The sequence below is a fragment of the Gekko japonicus genome, unplaced genomic scaffold, assembly GCF_001447785.1.
Source record: "Gekko japonicus isolate JY-2015 unplaced genomic scaffold, Gekko_japonicus_V1.1 scaffold3641, whole genome shotgun sequence".
Classification (NCBI taxonomy): domain Eukaryota; kingdom Metazoa; phylum Chordata; class Lepidosauria; order Squamata; family Gekkonidae; genus Gekko; species Gekko japonicus.
In genome coordinates, this window is record NW_015168768.1 from 108,400 (window position 1) to 120,779 (window position 12,380).

General features: G+C 45.7%; 1 protein-coding gene across 1 annotated transcript in view; it reads right to left on the reverse strand.

Annotated features, from left to right (window-relative positions):
* PHF20L1 (PHD finger protein 20-like 1) overlaps positions 1 to 12,380 on the reverse strand; it is a 70,986-nt gene that overhangs the window by 55,507 nt on the left and 3,099 nt on the right. The window contains exons 4-5 of the mRNA XM_015415667.1: positions 10,505 to 10,593; positions 4,740 to 4,802 (exon numbers count right to left, since the gene is read on the reverse strand). Of these exons, the coding sequence (XP_015271153.1) occupies positions 4,740 to 4,802; positions 10,505 to 10,593 (152 nt within the window). The remainder of the gene's footprint in view (positions 1 to 4,739; positions 4,803 to 10,504; positions 10,594 to 12,380) is intronic.

Sequence of the window (12,380 nt, forward strand, 5' to 3'; positions counted from 1 at the left end):
ACGAGTATCTTGCTAATGCAAATGTGCTCATTGTCTATCTTTATTTCCTAGAATCTGTATAAGTGTGTATGTGCTTCTGTATTGCTTGAATGATAAAACTCTTTCAGTAAAAGACAGAGGAATTTCAGACAGGCGATATAATCCGGAAGAGGAACGGTTCCCAAACGGTTTCTGGTCTGTCATTTCAGACAGAACCGTTTGAGAACCGGTTCCCTTCTGGAATATATTTGTCATTTCATACACAATTGCTTCTGTCCCGTTTAGGAAATGGGGCTGAAGCGTTTTACCTGTCAACCGCTTCCAAGTACTCCTCAGTTTCCTCTCCCGGTTCCAATGCGCTTTTTCCCACCGTTTTTCGCCCACGTGGGCAATCTCCAGCTTTTTTTTAAACGTTTGCTTTAGAGCGTTATAGCGCTATAATGGAATAGCATTACATCAATCCCATTGGAATGCATGGAGTGTTTTGTTCTATATCAAGGTCCAAATTGGAATGCCAATCAGAATGATCAGGTCAAGCCAATTGTACATTACACTTGATAAAACTGCATACAACTTAGCAACATGTTGCTTCAGATTCAGCTCTTTACCGGAAGGGGAAAACCATGTGTGAAATGGCAGCCCTATACCCGTTCACTTCAAAACGGATCATTACTGGCTTGAAACCGGGTGAAATTGGGTAATGTGAAATTCCCCATTATATTATACTGAATACAGTCTCCGTGTCTGTTACTGGTGACTACTGGAAAGGTGGGACCTCTGTATACAACGGTGTTCGCTCCCTAATTTGCCTATTGCCAATTAATAATAATAACTTCCCCAATATTAATTAAGAAATTAAGGCAATTTGGCTAGCACTATGACTATCCTCTACAAGGTGTCATGCAGCCTGAGCACCACCCCCACATGGGGGGCACCTTAGTCAGCCAGCTTTGACACCTATTACCGAATAAATCAACGCTGCCACATATCCAGTACAGGGTTAGATCAAGCCAATTGTACATTACGCTTGTTAAAACGGCATACAACTTAGCAACATGTTATCTGCTCAGGACATCCTCAAGCACCCAGTCTTGCCACCAAGATGGGGAACAAAATCTATTCCATTCCTGTTAACAATGTCTCTGTGTTAAGTGCCGTCAAGTCACTTCCTACTTATGGTGACCTTATGAATTAATGACCTCAAAAACATCCTATCGTTAACCGCCTTACTCAAGACTTGCAAATTGAGGGCCGTGGCTTCCTTGATCGAGTCCGTCCATCTCATGCTGGGTCTTCTTCTTCTGCTGCCTTCAACTCTTCCTGGCATTACTGTCTTTTTCCAGTGACTCTTTCTTCCCATAATGTGACGAATGTTCAACAGCCTCCATTTCATCATTTTAGCTTCTAAAGAGAATTCAGGCTTCATTTGATCTAGAACCCACTGATCTCTCTTTTTGGCGGTCCATGATAGCCATAAAACTCTCCTTCAACATCACTTTTCAAAGGGACCTACTTTCTTCCTGTCAGCTTTCTTAACTGTCCAGCTTTCGCATCCATTCATATGGGGAACACTGTGGTGTGAATTATCTTGATCTTGGTCACCAGCGACACATCCGTACACCAGTTCGGTATAGTGGTCAGGAGCGCGGACTCTAATCTGGGAGAACTGGGTTTGATTTCCCCACTCCTCCGCATGCAGCTGCTGGTGTGACCTTGGGTCAGTCACAGTTCTCTCCTTTCCTGCCCTATGTTTTAATTGCTAGGTTTTTTTGTTTTTATTATATATGTATTTTACTTTTGGCTTTAATTGGTTGCATTATGTTTTATAATGATCTGGGGTTTTTTAGCTGCCTTGGTGGCCCTGGTTGGGAAGAAAGGTGGGCTATACATTTATTTGTGAATAAATAAGAAGAAAATGTTGATGAATCTGTTTATGAATAAAATTAACCTATGTAAATATCTCATTCATTTTATTTAAACTTTACATTACGGAGTACCACTTGGTGTACACAATGTATCAGCCATAAGGTTACAAAAGTCACAACCTTGAGAGCCAGTTTGGTGTAGTAGTAGTTAAGTGTGCGGACTTTAATCTAGGAGAATTGGGTTTGATTCCCCACTCCTCCACTTGCACTTGGCTGGATGACCTTGGGCAAGCCATGGTTCTGTCAGAGCTGTTCTTGAAAAAGATCAGTCTCTATCAGAGCTCTCTCAGCCCCACCTACCTCACAGGGTGTCTGATGTAAGCCGCTCTGAGACTCCTTTGGGTAGTGAAGGGCGGGGTATAAATCCAATCTCTTCTTCCTTTTTCTTCTTCTTCTTCTTGTGTTACACCACAGATCAACACTATGCATAACATTTTCAACAGTTTTAATCTCATTTTTAGGAAATATGAAAAAGGCTGCCAGTTTTTGGAAGGCCACAGCACACTCCACCAAAATCCACCCACTGGGTTGCATTCCCTTCATGCGAGCATTCTCCACGTACAAATATATGGAAACCCAATGCCTCAAAACACAGCTAATTTTCACATCTGTCCATAATTCATTCAGAAGCCCTAACACCGAAAAGATTCTAAGGGAAGGGCTGTTTTATTCAGTTGCAATTGGATTCCCCATAAACAATGGGCCATGGCCAGTTCCGGTCCCTCTGGCACACGTACCTTTAATAACAAGCCTCCAGGAGAAAAAACTGTCAGGAAAAGATGCAAACCCCACCCCCCTGATTTCCTTCTTCTTGAGACAAGGCAGAGCCGGAAACCAGTGATCTCTTCCTTTTCCAGACTCAATTTTCCCTTGTCAAGTCACAGGTGGCTTACGGCAACCCTGTAGGTCAGATGTTCAGAGGTGGTTTGCCCCTGCATGCCCTGGCATCACAATCCTGGATTTTCCTTTGTGGTGTCCCACCCAACCTGGTCCAACTGTGTTTAGCTTCTGAGATCTGACAAGATTCGGGTACCCTGGGCATAACTCACACACACACACACACACACACACACACACACACAGACGTTTATTGGCATTACATCACAAATCCAAATAAAATACACTGGAATCTGTGGTCAGAAAAAGCATCTCCTCCTAGAGACCTGGTAGATGTAATTATGTTGGTCTTATTTGAGGCTAAAAGTATAAAGGTCTTACGATCCTCGGATCGACCCTCCAAAGGTAGAAGAAAAGGCTTTAAAAATACAGCACGAAGATCATCATAACTCTATTCTGCATTCCTTTGTCACACGCACTACTTGTCTGTGTCCAAAATAAAGTACACGAAGCAGCCAATAATCCGAATGAATTTTGCACGTATTTGTTCGGCACGTACGGTATCCGCTTTGCGGTGCTTGAACGGAAAGCACTGTGAAGGAGACGCAGCTTGGGAAGCCAGTCTCTGGCCCCAGTCACACGGCAAAGTTGCTGCGGGAGAGGCACGGGATTTTTCCGGGCGCGATCACACCCCAACATCTGGGAAGCGTAGTGCTCCTGTGGCGAACCCGTGGCTCCCCGCCGAAGGTGTGGATTAAAAAACTAGTACTTACGAGGTACTAGTTTCCGGAAACCGCGGGCCAAGGGCGGGCGTCTGATCGCGTTTCCAGTGGACTTATGTGGCATCCGACGCCCGTCTCCGCAGGTTGCGCAACAGCGCCCAACAGCGCATGCGCACAAAGAGCGATTGCTAGTGCGATCTTCTGTGCCACGCTGCAGGATACCCGTCTGGTTGGCATCTCCCCCAACCACGGGACCTCGACCGGGACGTGTGCTCGGGCGGCCACGCGTTAGTTTCTTCTGGGGCAATTAGCCACACCTCCCCCCTGCGATATCCAGCCCATGTGACCGGGGCCAAAGTTAGGCAACTGCACACTCCCAAACTTTGCTACATGCTTTCTTCAAATAGGAAGTCTGGCAGGCTCTCACCAAAGGAACTTGATGGACTAAAATCATTGCCCTTTCTTTCTAGTAACTTATTAGTCTAAGCACTCCACATTCACAAGGTAATTTCTTCTTCGTGTCTACATGGCTGAAGACCCACCGCTTACAAACTTACCCAGAACACCTTTCTGATAACAGTTCTCCCAAAATAAATTCCACATTACTGCCGGTCTATTATGCACTCTAGGCAGTCCCCCAACACAGGACTTCTCCGGTTAGCCAGAGTTGATTCCAGAGCTGAACAAGGTCTGTATGTGATGTTTTGTTATTTGCAAAAAAACACGAACCAGAGTACAAAGTCTTATGCAGAATGTTTGAGAACCGCTGCCATAAATCAAAGTGCAGGAAACTGCAGAAACCAAACACAGCTACAACAGTGGACGCTACTCCAAAAAGCCTCAGCCAGTTTGCTAGAATCCCATTTCACGATCTGCCACTTTTTACAAGCAGGGAAGCCCAAAAGGAGTAGCATTTCACCACCAACTCAGTCCACCTCCTTCAGAAACTACAAGAAACTTCCCTGTATTTAAAAAAAAAAATCTGCTACGATTAAAGCTTAGCTCTCTTTTCTGAAATGTCACCCTGTCCGAGCACAGCAGATAACCATCTCCGCTCGCCAGCCGTTCCCCCCAAACAGTATCAGACCGCTTGCTCTCACCTTCAGAAGATCTACACCGCTCTGCCCCACACCTCTCTCTCAGCTCCTCGTTCGTTCCACCTACTGTCACCTCTTCTGACGTTTCTGGCCCAAACGGGGTTTTCGCGGTTCCTCCTCTGCTTCTGCTTCCTGTGTACCAAGAGCCCTCCCTCTCCTTCAAATCCCTCAAAACTCACTTCATGCCGCTCGTTATCCGTCACTAATCTCAGCTCCGGTGCTATCTGCTCCCACTCTCGCGCCTAATTATGTCGAAGATAAAACACAGACATGGGGGAGAGAAAGAAACAAGTTATCACAGGTGCCTCTCCACCAGCTGACTCCATTCGCGCCACTTTTATATTTATCTTTTTAATACTACTTGCCCTCTTCCGCCTGCCTCAGTTTTTGTTACAGTTTTCCTTTGATGGAACATGTCTTAGTTACCTAAATACCTTATACCCTAAACATACTTATTCCTAATTTCTTTTGCTATGGATACTTGCACACTGGGCTCTTCCACAAGTTATGCTTAAACCACTTTTTTTTAAGTGTACATATATGAACAATATCACAATGATTCAAACATTAAACACCTTATAGAGCTGCAGTTGTCACGGCTATTCTTTTATCTATTTACTCCCCTTTATACCCCACCTGTTCCCCCCCAATTGGGACCCCCAAAGAGGTTTACATCATTCTCCCCTATTTCATCCTTACAACAACCCTGTGAAGTTGGCTGAGAGCGTGTGACTGGCCAATGGTTACCCGGCAAACTTCTATGGCAGAGTGGGGATTTGAATCTGGATCCTCTAGATCCTAGTCTGAAACTCTAACCCTTGCACCACACTGACTCTCAGTTGAGAGCCACTGCTTTCAGAGGTGTCAAACTCATTTGTAACAAAGGCCGGATCTGACATAAATTTCACTTTGTTGGGCCGGGCCAAGAATGCCATAAATGTAATGCCAGGTATCGGAGCTATAAACTGCATAAAGGAAAGCGGCTGATAAGTGGAATGAGCTCCCAGAAGAGATCAGGGCCCTGCGGGACCTTAGGCAGTTCCGCAGGGCCTGCAAGACGGAGCTCTTCCGCCAGGCCTTCAATTAGGAGGAGCCGCCTCGATAGAGAACCCTGTCCCCTGAAGCCAACAGAACAGCCTATGCCAGCTTTATGGGCTGACCGCTAGGACGGCATACTGAAGGTTGGCCGCCATCCTTTTACAATTTCTTTATTTATTAGTATCATCAATGTTAGCACCTTTTAATGTTAGAATGTTTCATATGATTTTTAGGATTATCTAAACTGTCTATTGTGTGTTTTATTCTTTCTGTAAGCTGCCCTCAGCTGGCTCTGGCTGGGAAGGCGGGGTATAAACCTGATAATAAATAAATAAATAAGCTCTGAGTTGGTGTATCCTCACTGCAAGGCCCTATGGGTTGGGAGGGGGGTGCAAAGAAAAAACCCCTATGGGAAGACTGGAGAACCAGCAGCGCAGCACTAGGCAGACGCTCCCATGCTGCTTGACTGCTGCAGAAGAGGTTGTTCCGCCATGCTGAAGCCACAACAGGAATGGCTCCACCCACTCCCCCCCCCCAAGCAGTCTCCTGTTCCCTCCCTTGCGCTAGCTGCCAGTTCTGGCCCCCGGGCCTTATGTTTGACACCCCTGGTACTATTATGGATACCTAGATCACATCTGTTTCTTTGAGACTGTGCACGCTCAGATACAGGGGGGAAATTCCCATGTTAGATAGCCACAAGGGCTACACACACAATATGCCACCTAAGTTTAGACAAAGTTTAAATGTCATTTGCACAAAGGAGCCCCGCCAAACAAGAACTCCCCTGCGACTATGCTATACTGGTTCATCTGCCAGTTTTCAAGTATGCATTTCACACCTGACAGCTAAGGAATGCCTCCAATCTTACTTTCAGGTAAAGGTTTCCTTTGCTCGGAAGCCAGTCGAATCCAACTCTAGGGAATCCAACTCATCTCCGTTTCCAAGCCGAAGAGCCAGCGCTGTCCAAGACGTTTCCGTGGTCATGTGGCCGGCATGACTAGACGCCGAGGCACACAGAACACTGTTACCTTCCCACCAAAGCGGTACCTATTTATCTACTTGCAATTTCTTGCTTTCGAACTGCTAGGCTGGCAGGAGTTGGGACCAGAGACGGGAGCTCACTCCGTCATGCAGCACTCAGGTCTCGAACTGTTGAACTACTGACCTTCCAGTCTGCAATTTCAGCGTCTTAACCGCCTGAGCCGCCACAGCCCCAATGTTACTTTTAGAGACACATAAAAGTGTGTTTTGACATTACAGGATCTCCAAGAGAAGACGCTCAAACTCTGAATCTGTTGCATTCAGATGCAAAAATGACCACGGGAGTGGCATTATCCTGTGGGGCAGCAAAATTAAGGTCCCCTGGGGTCTCCTCTGGCCACTCAGGCAACTCTCGATCAAACCATCTCGATCAAACCAGAAGTGGTAAAGACCGGTAAGGAAAGAGTCTAAACTATTCCCAGCCAAGAGATGCATTGAGGTTGTCCCAGTGATTTGCAAGAAGTGAAACGTCAAGACAATCTAGTGGTTCCTCCACAGACGAAACAGCTTAGATGTTGAAGGAGGCCAGGAAAGGTGGGGCAAAGAGAAACAGATTCCCGCCTATCACCCTCAATGACCAAATCTGCACAATATTTTTATGCCCAATCCTGGCTAAAAAAAGAGCACCCTGGATCTCAAGGGCTAGTAGCCATTTGGCAGCACTGAGCCTGCTTTGGCGGGGAGGGGGCAGGGTATACATCGAATAAATAAATGAATATAAATAAATAAATACTTAGGGATATGTGTAAGAGCAGACCAACCTCGACAGTACGAGACAAGTGAGGAACACAGCCCCCAACACAGCTTTATGAAAACAAGGACATACTAAAAAGAGCTATAACAAATTACATTTGAAAGACCACTAAAAACCCTCTTCCTTCTCTGCTTGGGGTTCGTAATATGAACTCATATGAAGGTAAGTCTAGTTTACAGTAGAAGTTACATGAGACCACAGCGACAAGGTTAGATCTGGTGGAGCAGTACAAAACTAGCTGTTACTACAAAAGCCTGATTTGAATAAGCCAAGTACCTTACATAGCTTCTACCATGTGATAGTCCACTTCAGGCAGTGTGTGGGCTTCTACTGGGATACTCAGCAGGTACAGACTGCTTTCTCAAGGGCCACCAAAAATCCCAGAACACCTGTCACGGGGCTGGATCCTAGGATGCGGTTCCATTGGTGTCCAGTCATTGCTCTGGCACAAGGTCCCTCCTGCTGATACCAGGTGTTTTTTCTCAGCAGAAGGGCCCCTGTGCTGGAAGAACACATGGATGTCAACAGCACGAAACTATCAGATCCAACCCAGGGTTCTGGCCTTTTTCATTAACATTCTTAGGACAAAGATATGGATATGCAAAGTTTCCTCTTCCTTTTTAGCCCCTAAGGAGGAAGATCCCTTGAAGAATGAGCAACTGCTGTTAAGAAAAAGAAGGGTTGGTTTTGTACCCCACCGTTCGCTACACAAAGGAAGAGAAGAAGAAGAAGAGATTGGATTTATACCCTGCCCTTCACTTGGAGTCTCAGAGCGGCTTACAAACTCCTTTCCCTTCCCCTCCCCACAACAGACACCCTGTGAGGTGGGTGGGGCTGAGAGAACTCTGACAGAAACTGCTCTTTTTCAAGGACAGCTGTGCCAGAGCTTGTGACTGACCCAAGGTCACATCAGCAGGTGCAAGTGGAGGAGTGGGGAATCAAACCCGGTTCTCCCAGATTAGAGTCCGCACACTTAACCACTACAGCAAACTGGCTCTCGGGGCGGCTTATAATCACCTTCCCTTCCTCTCCCCATAACAGACACCCTGTGAGGTAGGTGGGGCTAAGAGAGCTCTGCGAGAGCTATGACTGACCCAAGGTCACCCAGCTGGCTTTATTTGGATGAATGGGGAATCAAAGCCAGTTCTCCAGATTAGAGTCTGCCGCTCTTAACCACGACGCCAAACTGGCTCTCTTAACTGCTGCTCCTGAATTGCGTAGCTGCTGTAGCCTCTAAAAATCTGGCATGAGATGTTTCCTTCCTACGGAGTTACCCTACAGAGCCTTGTCAGCCCAAAACATGACACATCTTCCTTTTGAAGTCTGAAAAAACACGTGGCCGAGATTTAGATAGCAACACATGGCCAAAGGAAGATATCAGCACACTGGTCCATCAAGCCCAGTATTGTCTACTCTAGCTAGCAACGCTTCTCCAGGAACAGGTCTTCCCCCAGCCCTGCAGCACCTTTAGCAGAAGGGGCTGGGGACTGTACATGAGGCCTTCTCCATGCCAAGGAGGTTCCCTACCACTGAGCCGTGGCGAAGCTAGACTAAGATTCAGCTTCACAGACCTGCCTTCTGACTGCCGGTAATGCTGGCAATCTGTAGTTCTCTAACAGTAGACAGCACTTTGGTTCAATCACAGCTAGAACACCCAGCGTAGAAGGCAGAAGTAATCCCGAGGACAGCAAAGAAGTGGGAGGGATCCATGACTCACATGCACAGCCAGCAGATCGCTGCCCATCTACAAGCAAAGGCTCTCAAGCTCACTCACAGCATGCCTCCCTGCACCAAGATCTGGCCCTCTGTAAACGTACATTCAAGTCTAGTAGCACCTCAGAGACCAACAAGAGTTTTGGAGTACAAGCCTTCGAGAGTCAAGGCTCCCTTCATCAGGTATGATGAGAGGGAGGGCAGGAAGGGTTGCCTCAGTGCTTAGTTCTCGCGGCCCTTTCTTACACGCCCAGGGAAATGCTGGTCGGCACTTTGGGTTAAGGAAGCCATTTTTTCTCCAGGCCAGTTTGACTGGGGATCCTGGAGGGTTTGGGGTTTTTTTGTCATCTTCTGGGCATGGAAAAGCAGTCATTTGGGGGGGGGTATTTGTGAATTTCCTGCATTGCGCGGGGGGCTGAACTAGATGACCCTGGAGGTCTCTTCCAACTCTCTGATTCTATGCTTCTAAGTTCACACCCCACATCCATTCCTGGTCTCCAAGGTGTTATTGGATTCAAATCTAGCTCTTCTACTGCAGAGCAACATGGCTGCCCTCTGAGACCAGGGGTCGTTTCGTAGAAAAAGAGCTAGGGGGATTCATTAGCATAACTCATTAGCATATGCCACACCCCCTGACATCAGGGGCCCGGCGGTGGACCTGCAAGGCCGGCGGGAGTGCGAGGAAGCCCCGCCAAGGCCCTCCCTGGCCCCAGGAAGGCAGGGGTGGGGAGAGGCGGGGAGGAAGCAACTTACTGCAGAGCAACATGGCTGCCCTCTGAGACTATCTGTACAAGTTGGCAATGATTGGAGAAGCTTGTGGTTGTTAGGCTAGGAGAATTCGGTCATCTCAGATAGGATTCTGGCAGGATATAAATTCCCTAAATCAATAAATCTCCTTTCCTCCTGCAGGGAAAAAACCCCCACAATTCCAGGCTGACCCGTGACAGATTTTCCTTCTAGCTGGTAGAGTTTGCAGCTGTTCCTGGAGGAGTGAAAGCTTTTGCTGGTACCCCATCGCTCCACTCAGCCAAGTCTGAAATCTTCCTCTAGATTAAGAAGACTTCCTCCACTGGAACAGCCTTTCCTGTTGGAAGGAAACTTCAAACTTTGCTGACCAGAGAGACAGGATACAGGCTTCTGTGGAAGCCTATTGAAAACACTTGCCTCCTGTGTCAAGGCTGATTTCTCAAGGTACCACACTTTGACCAAACATGAGTACAAGAGGATAAAAGAAAGATACAGGGATCTATTTACCCGGCTTTTACAGTGCTTCTTTGTGGATGGAAAGTATAAATAGTTTGACTTGGGGAAACCCGACGTGCGTAATTGCTCTGAATACATTAATGCGGAGTACTAGGTTGGTGATGTAATTTAGAGATCAGCTGAACCTTGTCTTACCTGCCCTTTGGCATCTTCTGGCATAGATTTGATATGCATCCTTTTAAGACACCGGATCACTCCGTCGTAAAACTGTACAGTGAAGGTTCCTAGGACAAAAGAGGAGCAGAGGTCATGGACATTAACACATCTCTCCCAACAACAGATTCAGCACATTTGGAAAGTGCAAAAAAAACCCCACAGGACAGAATCTCTCTCTTTTTAAAATCCCTTTTTACTTATTTACATACCCTGCAGAAGTCATGTCAAGTTTTAAAAGAAGAGTTAAGACGTGACTTTTGTAAAGACAACAATGAAGAATTCACAAAGCTGTCGAATGCATGAAAGATCACATGGTTCCATGTAACTGAATTTATCTCTACTAATGAATCGCTTCTAAATGGTTCATATCCTATCGATGTATTAAATGTTATAAACTCCTTTTTGTCGATGTTGTTGTTATGATGAGAATATATCGGTTCTATACTTGTCTTAAAAATTTATACGTTTTCTCTATCTGACTTGACTTACAAATTTTAGTCTTTAGAAATACTGATGCTGTAAACCTGTGTTTAAATGCAAGAATACGCTGGTTCTAGACTTGTTTTGTAAATTTATGTTTTCTTTGTTTGGCTTGGCTTACAAATTTTTGTCTCTATTTTTGAATGTTTCAAAGCTTTATGTTTTAATGATGTCCTCCTGCTGTTGTTTACTATTTCTGTAAGATGTATTGTTATGCAACTTTGTATTCTAGTTCTCTCAAAATAAAAATGTTAAATCTGGGGGGGGGGGGGATCAAATAACACTGGATGGGCCTTTGGCCTGATCCAACATTGGCGTCTCTTATGTTCTTAAGTTACTTCTACGGTTCTCAAATATTCGCAAAAACTATGATGAGAAGGATTTACAGTTGCGTTTTACTCCTGAGCAAGATGCAAGTATAGCAAGGATATGGATTCCTGACATAAACAGAGAGAACTTGGCAAAAGAGGCTCAGATCCTGAACCCTCTTTTGTTACAGGGTTAGTAGCCCTCTGACGCAAAGTGCGTTCCTCCAGCACTAGCTGCTTTTCAGCTCACTGAAGGACATCAGCGGGAGCAGAAGCCCTTAGTATCAGACAGGAGGACCACCCCTGCAACATTCGGCCGGACGGTGGCAGTGGTGCGCTGCGACTGAGACAATGCTGACGACATCAAGCGACGCCGAAAAAAAGGAATGCTGCCGGAACACGTCTGGACCTTACAGCCGACCAAACTCTGTCGACTACGAAATGTGTGTGATTTAAGGATACGTGTTGTCCTCCCTTACCCCCAGCATTGTTAGTCCCATGTGAAATTCAAGAGCAACTGTAAATCGCTCAGAGCCGGCAGCTCTGCATGGATTGAGCGATCAATAAATGGAAAGATTATTTATTTATTATTAAAAGGTGTGTAGTGAAAATGGAGTAAGGCTTAGGACCGAAGCCAGAGAGTTCTTAAACCCCTTCCCCAATACATTGCTTCACCATTAACGGGATTTTAGAGATCTGTTTTAGTGTTTATACCCTCTTTTTGCCCTGAAGGGACCCACAATAGCTCACAACAACAAAGAAACACAATACAAGTAAACCAGAATGAGTATACTAAATACCAGGTTATGAATTCATATTTTTTCCAGCAAAACAAGATGAAAGTCCAGTGGCACCTTGAAGCTTTACAACATTTATTCCTGCATGAGCTTTTGTGAGAGACAGCTCACTGCTTCAGATAGCATACTTCTGTGGAATTCTAACTTCTCCCCATTGTATCTGAAGAAGTGAGCTTTTTTCCAAGAAAGCTCACGTTGGAATATGTCACTCGTCTTTAAGGAGCCCATTGAGTTTCTTTTATATATATATATAATTTTTAAATTATTTTT